This window comes from Bradysia coprophila, unplaced genomic scaffold (assembly GCF_014529535.1).
Source record: "Bradysia coprophila strain Holo2 unplaced genomic scaffold, BU_Bcop_v1 contig_732, whole genome shotgun sequence".
NCBI lineage: Eukaryota > Metazoa > Arthropoda > Insecta > Diptera > Sciaridae > Bradysia > Bradysia coprophila.
Window position 1 is genome coordinate 1,397,314 of NW_023503972.1, and position 17,087 is coordinate 1,414,400.

The window sequence follows — 17,087 nt, forward strand, 5'->3', positions numbered from 1 at the left end:
TGTCAAATTTGACAGAAGAACAAAAGAAAAATTTGAATTAGGCAATACACTTTAACAAAGAAACTCTCAGCTCTAGTGTCAAATTCACACCTTATTTCTTTGTATTCTACAAACACTATTCTACATTTTGACAGACTACGCTGTAATCTACATGTGAATTCAAAAGGCTACTTGATTCTTTCATCTCCATAATAAAAGTAGTTTGTTTGCTAGATAGAGTATTGAATTAGCCAATATTCAGCTAACAAACTTCGTTTCGACACTGTCACAATGCCACATTATTCCTTTGTTTGTAGATGATACACTGTTGACTAACTTCTAAATTTACATGTAAAATTCAAATGCTATGTTCTATTTTAACAACCTGAATGAATGTAGTTGGGTTGCCAGATGATTGGATCAGGTGACGTTCGTGTTCCTTTGTGGAGCTAGAGCTAGAAAAGACATTTGGTGACGTTAGATTTTTCGACGCTAAATGCAAAGGCGTTAACGCTCATCCAACGTTAAATGCAAATGTATGACAGTATCTAAAAAATAATTAAATTTTGACTCAGATTTACATTTGCCGAGAGATAAGACGTTGGAAAAACTTGTTTCTACATATTGATACCTTCATGATTTGAAAGTGTTATCGCTCAGCAGATACAAGTCCAATGGAAAAACTAATTACTCGACCGTAGTCCTGAGATCACATGCTACTCACTGGCGCTCTGTCTGATCAAAATCCGTCGAGTCAAAATTTAAGTAATCGTTTAGCTGACAGTTCCACTTTCATTCATTTGCATTTAACGTTAAATGAGCGTTAGCGTTACAGTTTTTGCATTTAACGCAAGGCAGAGTAAGGTAGACCAGGCAGGAGCGCTTGATTTGGCTAAGGACCTGAATTATCTCGGAGCCTTATTTTTTGCGAATATAATTATTCAATTTATGTCAGTGTTTATTTCAGTTCATTTTCATACAGTGTATTAGGTATTTCACAAAAATATTTTCACTATCTCACAACAGATGGCACAACTTTCTATTCCATTTTTTTGCTTTCAACGAATGAATGAGATGGCGTTTGTATCGAACTTTCGTGCCACCGCACATCTGATTCGGTTATATATGGCATAACCTCCTCAGTATATTTACCTTGAGTAAATCATAGACAACCATTTTGATGAAAAGATGTCAGTGACACCCAAGTTTTTTGCTATACCACGCGTCTGAATGGCATTACCTCCACACTATATTTACCTTGGATTTAGCGTCAAATCTGACGTAACATCGAGTAACATACTGTTTCTGCTACACGTTGTTGTCACCACTTTTCACGTGCATTTTGTGCTTCTTGGCAAATCGCCAATATTGAACTTTCTTTCTTCAATGTACTCGAAACGAAAAGTTTTGGCTAATTGGAGCGATTTTATTGAGTCACATGGCTCATTTGATTCGTTTTGATTCGATTTTACTTTTGACGGTAGAGGGCGTAGGGGGACATTTTCCTAGATTTTCCCTTATTTTGTGAAAATTTGGAGAAATGTAGGAAAATATTGTCTAAAAATAGTCTTTGCTCGAATTACACAACCTCAAGGTCGTCTCAGAAGAGCCGTACACGCATTTACGGAAAACTATTTTGGTATCATCGATTCCTAGCTCAAAGACATCTATTTATAGTTCTTAGTATCATAATACATACATTGTTTGATTAAGATAAGATTGAAGATAAGTTACACACTTCCATGTAACCAATCGTATAACTAGCACAACAAAGTCCCTTGGCTTGACGTTATATAATGTCACTAAGTGCAGTTTTTGGTATTATTATATTGATGTAATCACTAACATAAACAGTTCGTCTATGTAATAAAGGTTTTTTGTTGGCCTATGCATATAACACAGGCGTACACATCTATAGTCCGCAATCATAACGGATACTACACATAATGTTCCAACATATAATATTGAGAGATAACAAATGATTCCTTTTTTTCTTCACAAATATCGTACTTCCCTGGTCATACATACGTATATATATAGAGAGTGAGCCCATGTACTATCCGCTATCCGCATGTTATCAGAATCTAAAACCAAAAACAAAATCACATAAAATTTCTGACTATAATAGCAAAACGCTTAAAACGTATATGCTTACACCCTTTAGCTTTAGCTTTTCTCCCAGTATATATCAGTTCCGTAGCACGCGATCGAAGTACATAATAAAAGCTAAAGCTCATGTCGTCGGTAGTACATATAGCATTTTTTCTTCGGTGAGGAGCAGAGCACAACAACAAAGCTCTATTGGGAAAAATGTGCACCAACTTTCGAACGGCGCATGATTTTTCCCCAGCGATTTCACACACAATAATCCCGGTGTGTTTGTGTTTGTTATACCGATTCCGTCTCATTTTATTGATCCCGACGAGTGGAGTTTACTACGGATTTTCTCATATAATGCTAAATACTCTTGATAAGTTAGTACCGTGCAGAATATCGCGCATTAAACATCGACGACTCATTTCGTTATTTTTTGTGATTGAAAAAAGCTCCATACAAAGTTGGAACTTGAGTATTTATTGGCTGGAAAATTATGTAGTGCTATTCCACTTGCGGTTTTCAGTCGAGTAGAACTTTTCTTTAAATATTGACTATTATACCGAGTGTATTCGTAAGAAGATGTCTATGTCGTTTGGTGCAAAGTTGCCTGTTTCTAGCATGTTAGACTGTAAAGAAAAGTTTACGTTTGATTGAGGATATTATGGTACAGTGTATGTTGCAGAATTTAGTTGGAGATGCATTGAATGCGATTAATTTTTTTGCAAAATAAAGTTTTGTTGAAACCAAATCTCTAAAAAAAAAGAAACGTTGAAATGTTCACAATTCAAAAACTCTTAGAGAGTACTCGAAGCAACTAATTCTATCGTCCACGCTGTTGGTTATATTGTTCCCTTTTGCAAGAAACTAATTTTATTTATGTGCAAAATCTGGTGTTACACAAAAAACCGGAACATTTTGCTGCATAATTCATATCTGTATGCATCGTATACAGTTCTCCAACATCTGAGGCTGAATGGAGCGTAAAGACTCAATGGATTTACGATATTTATGTGTCCACTGTAACCGTACATTATGCAAGAAATGAATGGTGTTGTGTATTCGTGGATTTAAAGTTCAAGATTTGTGCACACATCGGACATTCTGAACTTACTGCACAATATCAAAGTTTGTGTGTTCTTGGGTTATTAATATGAATATTGGCCAGGAATAAGACACGTTTATGTACAGAGTGCTTAGGATTAGTGTTTTGTTGGCTGCGCCAGGGAGGAGATTCTTTTAAGAGTTTTTACCGGATTTATATTGCCGTTGGCTGTTGAGCTCAAAGTTCACGATTCGGGTCAGTATTCAATTTTTTTTTGCTGTATTCCCATTGTGGACTTTTTTGGTGCTGTATATAACTCTGGATAAATATTTATCAAACCGTGGATTGGACGGATATATGCTCCGATTTATTTATTCATTTTATATGGTTTTATACTTCGTTTACTGGCTCACGTTTAATTTATTTGAAGCTGGTGTAACTCTGGTCAACCATAAATTTTGTTTATTCGTTTATTTGGTTTGTGAAAACATTCAAATAGCTCAACTACCGTCAGAGTTTGTCGCTGATAGATTAACTCCACGTCGATCACGATTCGTAAGTCTTGGTGGTGGGTATTTTTGGCCAGGACATTCTTCAAATTGACTTTTGATCGAGAAGTCGTGAAAGCACATTTTTTGGTCAGATGAAGAATAATGTAGATCTCGTGTCGTCTGATGCGTTTTCCTTCATTTGGCCAAAAATATGTCAAAATATGTTCACGCAGAAAAATCGATTTAAAGAATTTCTTGGCCAAAAATCCGTCACTCAGGCTAATGATTGTTTTTCCATCTAAATAGTAGCCTAGAGATTAGTTTTTCAATCAGTTAATCTTGAATACTCTGACGGGAGTCGGGCTATGATTTGATTTATATTTTAAAACGAAGTGTTGTAAATCATGTTGAGGATATTATGCCTATATTACTATATCCGAAGTATGGACGGCTGTCAGGTGTGAGGTGTGTAACTGTGGTAATTAAAAGAAGGGAATATGAATAGCCTAGCATTGTTAGGAATTAAAGACAAATTGCATGTGCATTAATAACCATAGTAATGGTGCGAAGATAGTAGCAGGGAATTTACCATTTTATTGTAATAATCAGCTCTGAAGGATGTGGTCATACTCTTCATCGCTTATAATTCCGCAGAAGTTAATTTCAAGGAGTCACAAATCTCGAACCTTTGACTATCGGGAAATCACAAGTCACCGGTAGAGACTTAAAAGATAAATCGTGACAACATTATATAGACGCCGATACCATTTCTACGAAGTAGGGACTATAGGTTTGTTTCAAGGCCATATGAATTGTCAAATTTCATCCATATAACCATAACCTCAATAATACCTCTGTGTAAATCGCGTAGGCGACGTTGGTCGATTTGTATGAAATATCACGTAAGCGACGTTGCTATGGATGAAATTGTCGTTGTTCGGGTTGTCAAAGTTCGTGTTTTCAGTTACTTGGAACAAACCTATTTTTGGGAATGTTTTCTCATGTTTTTCTTGAATTTCGATGAATTTTCCATCGTTTTTTTTTTCAAATTTTCCTACATTTGAGGCAGTGAAATTTCACCATGAATTTGCTTCAGCTGTGTTTTTAGCTGATCCACACAAAAAATCAAACGCTTTTGATACGTGTTTCTTCGATGGTATGTGTGTATCAGCTGAAAAATAGCTGAAGCAAATCTATGCTGAAATTTCACTGCCTTTTTTTTTTTTTTTTATTAAGGGTAGTGTTGTTCTGCTCATTTCTGTGCTGAACGCGCACGGAGGCCTCCGTTGGGCCTATTGTGCTCACTATTTTTTGGTTAGACATTTGCAGTTTTTTGGGATCATCCAAGCTAGCTAAGTAGTTTGGAATTTCCTCCGGTTGCAAAGATCTGTTTCTCCAGGCCGCACCTGAGAAAGCATTCGGTTTTGTCAACATATTTTTTCATATTATTAGTAATGAAAGCGTGACAATAAAAACGAAGTCATTGTGTTCCCGAACACTAAAAACAACAATGACACATACATACATACACACAGCATAAATGTAATTTAAGCTGCATTGTTTTTTCATGTAGAAGAGACAAATAAATGAATGTCCAAATCTGTAAAACAAAAGAAAAGTTCACATTCGAACCGAAAGCCCAAAGGCCAAAAAGTTCCTAGGAACATTAAAGTCGGACTTTATGAGAGACCAACCATTACGCCTTCCGGCAAAAGTTCTTTCGAACCAATTGCATCACTCATCGCATTATGATGGCATTTAGCGATCCAATTCGAAACACTGATTTTTACTCACTCGAAGCACATGTACGCAAACAATTAAAATATTACAAAGGTCACACACAAAAGACCAAATTCATACACAATTGTATAGCGAGTTGAAAAATGAAAAGAAATAAATTTTAATTTTGTCAAAAATCTATAAAATTGCAAGGTGGAATCACTGTTCACTATTAATCACGGATGTAAAATTATTAAAATTAAGAAAATTGTCACAGAATAAATCAAGTTGCACTAGTCTCTTATATATCTTACTCGCTGCTCATGATCAAAACACTGTGGTAAACTCAAAAGGAGATACATCCGAAGCAGCTAAAGCTGCTTAACCACCCTCCTAGGTTTTCTTTATGGGACAGATAAATGGCTTGTGAAAACTTTATTCAGACTACAAATATTCTTGTATTACTCTTACTCACTCAGTGCAAAAACTGCAATCTGTATAATCTGTTGGAATCAAAGATTGACTTTGAACATTTATTCAAAATTAATCCTCCTATATAATCTAATTTTTGTATAGGACCTTTAATGATTCTACATAATAACAAAATTCATCCCGACGACGATCATCTCGGTAGGTGAATTATTTGTATTAGAATAAGCAATAATTATCATCAGATGTTGTGTGTCACTCGCGTATCTTTCGTTGGATAACCTCTCCATAATTTACACCTCTAACGAAAATGGACAAAGAATTACAAAGATCATAGCTCTTTCTTCGGAAGAAGTTTTACACTATTAGCCTATTTAAATTTTCAATGAATAACGGGAAACGTTTATTTGGTAATCATTTATTTAAGATCCGTTCGAAAGTAGCAAAAGATTTTTAAAGGCGTAAATTAAACAAATTCGGTGAAACAATTTGTAAAAGGATGAACTCACTTTTCCCAAAGAAAAAAAACAATCACAATCGTCACGTGACAATAATCCCACGACATCGATGTTCAGCAAATTAGCGAAAAAAATTATATTTTTTACATATCAAAGTTTGCAACGTTCGAAAAATCCAAATAGTGCGTACAACAGTTGTTACTGCAACTTAAATTTATTGGTTCAATGACAAAATATAACAATTAGTTTCCCTTTGCACGTGAAGTTACGAACATGAACTTTTAAAAATTTTAGCGCTCACAAAAAGCGTACCATTTTTGACACCTTTTGATCTAGTACGTTTAGCACTACCATGACGTATATCAATCAGAAACATTGTTGATGTTTACAAACTATAAAATGGTTCTTTGATGCAATTGGAATTTTGTAAAGTTTGAAACGAAACTCGAATATTTTAATATAAATGTTTAGTGTTTGATGACCAAATGTTGTACAATCGATAGGCCTTATCTTTTCGCAGGTAATTTAATTCATAAACATGCACTGATTCAAATTTTTATTTTCGAAAAATTGTTTTAGGAAAATGATCCAGCAGCAACTGCTTACATTAGATTAGATTATTGCCGGTCCGAACTTGGAACTTTAGAAAACAGATTCTTTTTCTTTGAATCGATGCTGATGATGAGGCCGATGATGATATTGTCTGCGTAAACACGAAATTTAAGCGACACAAAGATCTCAACTCCGCCCCTCAAGGCTCTTGGAACATCGTGTGACTCAAAATCTTAAATCGGTTTGCTGACCTCATGCATAAAAATTTTGTTCTAGGACACCCCTCAACTTTCATTTTTGAACATTTGTTCCGAAGAGACCAAAGCTCTACGACGCCATCTTGTGGGCGTACCTACATCAAAGTTGGTCCCCTTTTTCGGCACTTTCTTTCACTTTTCTCGGAAACTAAACCATGGAATCTATTGATATGCACCTTAATCGATAGGTATTTTCAGTGGCTATCTACGATTGCAGTTTCATCTAATCCTATGGACACGTTTTCGAGAAAATTGAGAAAAACCACCCAAAAAACCACTTTTTGGTAATTTGCGGTGGCTCACATGCATGTGGCCGCTCTCAAATGTTTTTATTCGGAAGCGCCGACCTCGAAAACCCTTTAGACACAAATTTCACGCCAATCCATTAATTTTACGCGAAATGGCAGCCAGTTTTCGTTTCAAAAATTCCGACTTTGAAGCCACCTAGCGGCCAAGCGACGCATAAAAAAATTTTGTGACCCACATTTCCTGAATCAGCATCAAAAGCTCTACTGAAATCAACCGTAAAATCATTAGGTCCGAGGTACGGCCTCAGTCCTAACCTAGGTCCGAACTCGACTTTTTCCCATCTCGCCACCCTAAGAAACGCTCCTATCTACTTTTTAGATTTTTAGAAAGTACGATGCCCTGCGGGCATCGTGTAATAGATGCCGGGACAGTTATGAATTAAGGCGCAGCGCTGCGCGCTGCGCTTGCAACAAGAAATAATTTGTTTATGAGAGCTGTGATGAAACACGTCCGCTCTCCATGACGCCTTTTACGAGCCTTTAACTGTAGGAAAACATTTTGCGACAAATTTAGAAAAATGTGGGAAAATTCGGGACAATTTAGTTCCTGCTATAAATTGTAGCTACGATTACATAAAATCGTTTCTCAGAGCAGTAGATTCAAAAACTATCGGTGCTATATAAGTCGTTCGGCATTAAGCATCAATCCAGTTTTTCGTATTTAATTGATCTATTAGACTGTTCACGATCACGATAGCGTATTGAGATCAAATTCGTGCCGAAAAATTGTTTGTTCTTAGTGGAATTTAGTCATTGAATTTCGCATAAGAAGCTTTGGAAACTTTCACTGAAAATATGATTTTATCATTGAATGCAACTTAAACTTTTATTATGTTTATAAATGTTCATTTTCACATTAACGGCGAGGACAAATTAATCAAAATTGATCCAACAGTTTACCGAAGGAATGTTCTAAATTTTTCCATTTTGAACGAAATTTAAGTTTTTCACTTGATTATTTTCACTTCTTTTCTCACTTGTGTTTTACTTTGTTTTGTTTAAATATCTCAAAAATACGCTGCAATCCTTTCATATATTTTACATGACGTGTCAGGTATGACAATTTGACATGCGAGTCAGTGTTACTAAATATTCAAGTATAGGGTTGTCCATGTACATGCCACAAGGGTAGATGATAAAACGACAAAACGCCATCTCGCCAACTCTCGAGTATAACTCTATGATAAATGCAGTCTACTTGATAGTTGATACAGTAGAATGTATGTTAAAGATAGAGTTATGTTTTGCATTTGAAAAGTTCATTTTTCGCAGCTTGTTGCAGAAAACGTTTTATGCAACTAGTTGCGAAAGTGGTAATATTTGTCACACGACATCACATCTAGTGACAAAAAACAAACTACCACTTTTCGCAACTAGTTGTATAAATAACTATTTAACGCTTCATTGTATGAAAATTACGATGCGTTAGAAAGACTTGCGTGAGAAAGATTTTGAATTTTGACCGCACTTACGGCGTGAATTGAATCAAATTCCTATAGGAAATTTCTCTGACGTTCGCTGTAATTCTGAAGAGATGAGGTAATTAAGTGTTATAAACGAAGCTCTGATTCTCTGATTGATTTTGTCACATAAAATTCGAGCTTATACAGATGAACTTCAAGGATGAACTTACATTTTCGTCCGGTTCGTATTGATTTATTGTAACGTCTTTTATCTGTCAGTTGACAGAGTGACAAAATTTCCAAAACGTCTCTGTCAAAATCTTATTTCTTGCAATGGAAATAGACGAGACTTTTACGGAAGAATATTTTCTCGTCGAACTTTTGAGTTGCTAACGACATTTTTATGAGAGAACGTTTACGAATCCGGCTGAAAAAGCTCAATGATTGAAGGACTTTGAAACAAATTGATTTTACATGAAGAGACATAAAATGAAATTCAATTCACTTCGTAGGTCAAATGCAGAAGTGTTATCGAATCGACCATTCACATGCATGTCCTTGTATTTTATTTCGAAAAATATGACTTGATAACAGATGAAAAGTTGTTCTATGACATGGGTACGGTACATCTTCCGTTCACGTATTCGATCAGGTTGAAATAAAAGGCTAATATACGTGAAAAAAGGTTTGAAAAATCAGAGTTTACATTAAACCTAATGGTGCATGAAAGAATTTTGACAGACAGCTCCTACATTTTCTGTCAACATTTTGCATCGGACGAGTTCCATATCGTTTGCACACTGATTTTTTTTTGGGTTCAAAGTAGGAAAAAAGTTGTATAGAAACGGGTGCTCTGATAGGGTTGTCGCTATTATAACAATTTAAAGGACATGAGTTTTCAATTTTAGTTAAATTAGTTTGAAAAATATTAAAAACATTGTACGTTTGTCAAATAAATGTCATTTGAACTTCATTTTATAGATGATTTTCATTATACGGTACTAGTCAACGTAACCCCACTTAATTTTTCGTCAAGTAGTCCTTAACCTCAATCAATTGACGTTAACTGCGTTCAATTTACTGATTTTTATATGAAAATCGTTCGTTCAATTCATTCGATATTTTTCGACATGTCTGACAGTTGGTATCGTGTCTGACGTTTACAAGGTCATGAAAACGATCTCTGTAAACAATACCAAAAGTTTAAGTTAAACAAAATGTAAATATTTAACATTTTTTATGGCGTTTACATCATTTTGACGGAAATATCGAAATGGAAATGTTTTTCCTCTTTGTTATGGAACTCGCCAGAATTCAACTTAGTACACAGTCCGTTGAACACAATTTTGAACGATAAAATAATATGCTGAAATGCTGAAGACTTCTTAACATTTTGCACGTTGATGACGTTGATTCATTCCACATCACTGCTCCTAGCATGAACATTGAATTGACAAGTGTCAAATTTGGATTTTTTAGTGATATGAGTGTAAAAAAAAATTGTAAGTGAGACTTCTTAAAAGCCTAAATCGAACGAATTCAGACTTCTCAGTCCTCAGCTTCATACAAAATTTTCCTCACTGAGACAGTGAGAAGTCTGAATTCGATCGATTTAGGCTATCTGAGAACTTTTTTTTTACTCGAGTATCGTTTAGGATTGTTTGTATTGTATCAATACTCTCTCTAGCAAACAAACTCTTAGCTATCTGTGTCAAATTCACATAAAAGTAGCTTGTTTGCTAGAAAGAGTATTGATTGTATGTTTTTACGAAGACAAAGCATCTGTCTTTACAGAAGAAACGCAGTGCATATTCATGCTAGGAGCATTGATGTGTTCAATGTTCTCTGTACATTCATATAACTTTCATTAAATGACAACCATCCAAAATACCGTTTTTTGTTATACTAGAAGTTTAAGTCTATATCCCTACATCTGGACGGGATTTTTGGAGGGTGGAGGGTGTTATTTGCTGGTGTTCTGCATATGAAAATTCCTAAAATTAATCGTCCAATTCAGATACACAAGACCATTTGCATGCAAAGGAACCACAAATTCTAAAATTCCCACACTTTCGTCTCCGAATCATGTAAACCATTTAATGGAAATCTAAATTTCAATTTCTATTAGTTCGTATGTCTATTCCTGAAAGGTGCCACATTTTCGAGCGTTAATTACTTTTTATTGTTTACTATCGAAGATGCGAAAAAAATGGGAACCCATTTAATGCACTAAATTTCACACAAATTGTCAGACACCAGTGATATTTTACCTAAGAGTAATTATGAACATGGTTCATAAGCTGCCGCACTATTGTCTGAACATTTTCCCTCGAAGCTATTATCACCACAGTTAATAGCTTTCTCTTACCTTACCTGTCATTATAAATAGCGTAATTGGAGTGCTATGTTCTTAGCAATGATAATGAGTTATTAAGGTTTCAATACCCGTGATCCAGATACGTGCACTAGATTAATGTACTAATTGGCAAAAGTACAAGCTGTAACATTGTGAAAATATGAATAAAATTCTCTCAAAAATGTTGCGCTTTAACAATTCGTATGAATAAATTCGCATCGCTGATTCTCGCGATTTTTCGATTTCCATTAGTCAATAGCTTTCACGAAAATAATTAACTCGAAGAGGGGTAGATTTTATGAAGTTTACTCGCATCGCTTCACAAGTAGAACAATATTACAGGCAGAGAAACAATTTGATGTAACATAGGTATTTGTTCACCAAGTGCATAAAAGTGAAGCTTTTCTAAGGTGGCTTTCGCACGAGTAAACGTAACATTCACCTTTCTCCGATTGTTGAACAAACATCAATGTTTAACATCAAATGTGTCCCAGGCAAGGGGTAAATTAATTTTCTCCATTCGCGAAAATAGTTATTTGTTTACCAAGAGGAAAAAATAGGAAATTTTCGAAAGGAAAACTTGGCTCTAGTGCTGGAAAAATCAACATTACAATACTTGTAACACAACATACTATTCTGCAATTGTGCTGCGAAAACTGAACTTTTTCATGCGTGATTTGGGTGGAAAGGGTCTTTTTTTCTCTGGTTGTCTATGTTTTACGTTTCACCACTAGTTGTGAAATGTATTTTCATATATGTTTTTCGTCACTAGTGGTGAAATGGACTTACTTTTCACCACTCCTTCTGAATATCTGAACCAATAACCGTAAATAAAAATTCTGCCCTGTTGTATGCAACACGTTGCGAAAGTGGTAGTTTTTTGTCACACGATGTGGTTACATCACATCACATCTAGTGACAAAAAACTACCACTTTTCGCCACTAGTTGCATAAATAACTATTTTATCCACTGTGAAGCGTTGTGAAAATAATGTGTTCAAAGTAGAGGAAAATACGTATTTTCGCAAAAAGCAAGCATGAAAAACATTGCGTTCACCTAGGCCACAAACTTTCAACAATTACTATTAGCATGTGTTAGGCAAATAACTATTTTTGACATGGGTTTTGTGATTATATAACTGTACCATATAATACACGACATGCACGTCATGACGCGCTCATGATATATTTTTCCTCTACTAGGGAGGGAAAATGGACTTTCCGTCCCTAGGGAAAAGTGTTTCCCTCCTTCGCAAAGGAAAACGTCATACTACACTCGGGAAGGAATTTGATAGTTCGTATCCAGATGAGTAAAAGTGTCCGAGGGCTTTAGCCCGTGTATAGTAATATACTATTTCCCACCAACCAACAGTAAGTTTTTCGACGATATTTTGGATCAATATCAGACGATGTTAATGCATACAGTCGAAATTCGTTATCCCGATCTTGATCTTATATTTCAACACTTGTTTGACGAGAATCACCGTCTACTAATGCAATATTGTCGACTTTAATTCCATATTTTCTAAGTTAGTTGGTGGCAAAGTTCCATCGGCTAAGACTAGTTTCTGCAGTTTCACTTCTCATCTGAGGTGAGTAAATGACTATTTCCCTTTCTAATTTTATCATCTGAGGTGAGAAAATGACTAATTTCTCACCTGCGTCTGCTTTCTGACAAAAGACCTGCGCTCAAATGAGCTACTATATTTTGAAGCAAACAGAGACTCGGTTGAAAATAGTGCTTCCGTTCCTAAAATTAGTTTCGTCTTCAGTTGTTTTTAACCATAACTCCCATTAAGACTCAAGATAAAAATTGCGCTGATGCATCAACAACCATTAAAATTATTATTATAAAGAGAGAACATGTTTTTATTATATTCCGAATCAGACAAATCAATTTACCACCTACACAGTTGTGGCATTAAAATTCACTCTCGTCACATTTCCGATAAAGAAACAAGCAGCGATAAGAACAATAAGTTTTTCCTAAAAGACATGATTTCATTGTACTTCTGCAGAATTTATATAAAAATCGCATACCGTCGAACTGGGTGCCAGTTTAAAAATTCCGTTGCAAAGAGACGGACGTGACTATTTACAATGATTACATTGACAATACTTCTAGTTGTCACAGCGGTTAGTCAGTGCTTTTGCTACGAAGCAAAGCCCTGCAATCCAAATGACTGTCGGCTTCCCGATTGTCGATGTGCCGGTATCGATATACCCGGAAATATTCCGCTACACGAAACGCCGCAGTTCGTTACGATTACTTTCGATGACGCTGTCACATTCCTGAACAATGACTACTATCAGAAAGCATTCCCCGACCGAGTAAATCCGGATAGTTGCCCGGTTGCTGCAACGTATTACATTTCTCACGAATATACGGATTACAGTTTGGTAAGCAAAAGTATCAATTTGAAGTGACAGTCAAGAAACCTTGATCCAAACTGAACAAACAGGTTCACAAACTATACCGTCAAGGACACGAAATCGCTTTGCATTCCATTACTCACTTCTCATCGACCGAATATTGGAAGAAACTTTCCGTGTCTGGGTTGGCGGACGAATTTGCTGGCCAAAAAGTGCTGACATCTCATTTTGCCAAAATCCCATCCGACGATTTACAAGGAATTCGAATGCCATTTTTACAAATGAGCGGTGACAAGGGCTTCGAAATGTTAAACAAGGAACGAATCAATTTCGATTCATCTTGGCCGAGCCAAAAGGCTCCGGGACTTTGGCCATATACATTAGACACGCTGTCGACCCAAGACTGCGTTATTGGACCATGCCCGACAAACAGTTGGAATGGGACATGGGTTCAACCGATGTTGTCGTGGGTGGATCCCAGAAACTACCATTGCTCTATGGTTGATATGTGCTTGGGATTGTAAGATTTTGTACATTTTCAGAACAGTGGCACACAACAGTTCATAGAACACGCGGGATTTTTGTTTTTCGGTTGTGATATCCCATACGTGATTTATGAACAGCCCCAAGCCACATTTTTGTCGCGAAATAATATTTTTTGCATTTTTTGTCCGCAAAGGCCTGAAGACGTTGATGGTTTGGTCAGTTTCATGATTGATAATTTCAACCGAAATTACTTGACAAATAAAGCTCCCTTCGGATTCTATGTCCATTCCGCATGGTTTATCGTCGGCCAAAATCATTTTGCTGCTTTTGTGAAATTTATCGATTACTTACAAGGATTGCCGGACGTGTACTTGGTATTTTTGTTAAAATATCTCATTCAAAAGGCTATCAAATCAAAGCAAAATTATGTCAGGTTGGCGCTTCTGACGTTTTAAAATGGGTGAAAAATCCAGTCAGCATTTCCAAGATGAAAAATCCATCATGGTCAAACTGTAGAATGCCTACTGCTCCTGACTGTGTCGCAAAAAGTTGCAGGCTAAAGAAAAATGGACAGGAACGATATATGACACAATGCCTGAGTAAGTGTCCGGCAACGTATCCCTGGTTAGGAAACCCTCTAGGGGAGGTCAATTACAATTTGTGAACGTAAACACATACGCAGAATGACTGGACGCATAGCACTGTTCCTAGCATTAACACAGCAAATATTTGGTGGTTTTGCATTCCTTTCGTTAAGACAGAGGTCATGCCTTCTTAGTGTGAGTTAATAAAACACACAACACATGCACGCATGCATGTATCAAAAATTGGAAGCTTTTTGACGTCTGTCACACGACTGTTAATGCTAGAAACAGTGCTATGTTGAACGTCTTATGATTTGATTGATCGAAATACAATTTCATTTTATTGCTTCTTCAGAGAGTTGTTTTTCTTTCAAAGCGGAAAATTGTCTTCTCAAAGCTTGTATAACGATTCATCATTAACACAAATAGGCAGACGTGTATGTAACGGAATTGTCAAAGAAATAACATAATTGACAGTGAATGAAGTTACAGTTATAGAATCAGACGTTAACAAAGTGACTGGAAAAATGAAAACAATTTTTCACTCGAATTGAACGTGCATCCATATATCATAGACGCAGAGCCCAACGGGATTTATCATTATTCATCAGTACATGAAATTCATTGAATGGAGACTGGTTTAATCTTATTAGGCACAATACCTTCATTTTGATATCAGGCTGGATTTTTTACGATATCTAACGGCGGCGACGTCTCTAGCATTTCGGCGCCGAGGGCAATTTTTGAATGGGCGAAACGAAAAACTTAATTTGTGGGCTCGGGCGTCAGAATTTTAGGCTCAAGCGTCAAATGTCTGTGGGCACCAAGTGCAGTTGCCCTTTTTCTTTAATGGAAAAGGAGGCACTGTTCTACCGCTGGGATATAGGCCTGTCTGTGCCTAGCCACTATTTCCATAGTAACTCTTTCCTTTCCACCGCAGCCGATTCTACAACAATTTCGTCGAGAGTTAAAATTCGTCAAGATTTAGGTCGTCTCGAGTTATGCATAACCTCTAAGAAACATAATGAGTCGAGCTATTTTATGTCACAAAAATGTGTACAGTCTTCGCTATGCGAATAAAAACTTTAAATAATTATATTCGTTTGATCAAACCTCTTTCACGAAAATTCTTAAGGACTTGAAGATGAAAAGCCATTCAGTGATAATAAATATTTTAATTAAAAAATTGATTTCAATGCTGTTGTGTTAATTAAGCTAAAGGTTTTTGATTCCCTCTTGTTCTGTAAGAAAAATTTATGAAAATTATAAAATCATGAAAATGTTGGCGCTTTTCTTTTGTTGAATTTTCGTAAATTTTCCTTTCAATTTTCTTAGGAAATCAATGGTAGATGCCTGTAATTATACGTATTTGTGTGCTTTTGTTGTCGGGTATTAAAAAAAATCAAAAATAAATAATTTGAAGGCTACCGTATTGACGCAAGTCTTAAGAGTCGTCCGTTTTTATTTGGTTTTGCCTCCGTGTACGTGAAAGTTCTCATTTCAAACAATATTCCCTGTTGTATGAAATGCCAACTGTCATGTACACTTAGTCTCAATTCACAGTCATCCGTTCTCATTCCGTTTTGTCTCCGTTTTCATTCCGTTTTGCCTCCGTATACGCGGCAGTTGGCATTTCATACAATAGAGTCATCCGTTCTGCTCCCGTGTACGTGACAGTTGACAATTTAAACAATAGATGTTTGGCATGTCAACTGTCATCTACACGGAGTCAAAACGGATGACTGTAAATTCCCCTTTACTAGATTAAACTTTTGTTAAACTGCGTGCCACATAGAAATCAGTTTCTTACCTTCTTACGCATTATCTAGCTGCTTTGGGCATCCATACAACATTTTTACACATTTGAAACGTAATCTCAGATTAGTTTAGCACAAACTTTTATAATGAAGTGACAAATGACACTGCTAGATTCAAAGCACAAAGTGACATATCTAGTGCACTCTAACGAAAGTAGAACAATAAACAGACTTCAGAACACATCGTCTCGATTTTTACCAAAAGTATTTACAAAACTAGCGATAAAAAATTAAAAATTGAGTTAACATGTTGATCCGAGGCAAAGCCGAGTTCAATATTCACACATAAGCATGACTTTTTGTAGTTATGTTTGTATACAACCATAGCACTGCTTCTATCACGAACAATCATTTTCCAACGTCAAAAACGACTCCAAATTTTCAAATATGGCGCGTGTACGATTGCATGTGTTGTCTGTTTTTATGAACACCAAAAAATCATGACTCTTATCTTAACGAGAAAATGCGAGGTCTATTTCGGTTGCATAAGCCTTCGAATATTTCTTATGTTCATGCTAGAAGCAGAGCTGTGATACAAACTTACCCTACACTGCAAAAGTATCTTGGAGTGAGTGTAAATATTTTCCCATAAATAGTGATGAAATATTTGCACCAACACTCACTCGCCTACTACAGTAAAATATGTGTTTCAAAATAGACCAATCCTAGTCCTTGTCTGATCACCTCTGATCTATAGTTCGGTTGTACTAGATTAAAATAGAAGACTTGTGTGGGT

At 36.0% G+C, this 17,087-nt stretch overlaps 2 protein-coding genes across 2 annotated transcripts in view; both read left to right on the top strand.

Annotated features, from left to right (window-relative positions):
* The first annotated feature begins 2,470 nt into the window (after positions 1-2,470).
* LOC119084135 (kin of IRRE-like protein 3) overlaps positions 2,471-17,087 on the top strand; it is a 141,326-nt gene continuing 126,709 nt past the window's right edge. Inside the window, exon 1 of the mRNA XM_037193986.1 lies at positions 2,471-3,373. The gene's annotated coding sequence lies outside the window, so the exon portion shown is untranslated. The remainder of the gene's footprint in view (positions 3,374-17,087) is intronic.
* Positions 13,138-14,886, top strand: LOC119084130 (chitin deacetylase 7-like). The gene is made up of 4 exons (XM_037193980.1): positions 13,138-13,491; positions 13,554-13,984; positions 14,144-14,324; positions 14,384-14,886. The coding sequence occupies exons 1-4, from the start codon at positions 13,192-13,194 to the stop codon at positions 14,612-14,614; spliced, it is 1,143 nt and encodes a 380-aa protein (XP_037049875.1). The 5' UTR covers positions 13,138-13,191; the 3' UTR covers positions 14,615-14,886.

Excerpts from the sequence above, each read along its gene's own strand:
- LOC119084130 (XM_037193980.1), top strand. The coding sequence starts at position 13,192 with ATGATTACATTGACAATACTTCTAGTTGTCACAGCGGTTAGTCAGTGC. Across the intron at positions 13,985-14,143 it reads GTTGATATGTGCTTGGGATT|GCCTGAAGACGTTGATGGTT; the intron begins GTAAGATTTTGT and ends TTGTCCGCAAAG. Across the intron at positions 14,325-14,383 it reads GATTGCCGGACGTGTACTTG|GTTGGCGCTTCTGACGTTTT; the intron begins GTATTTTTGTTA and ends AAATTATGTCAG.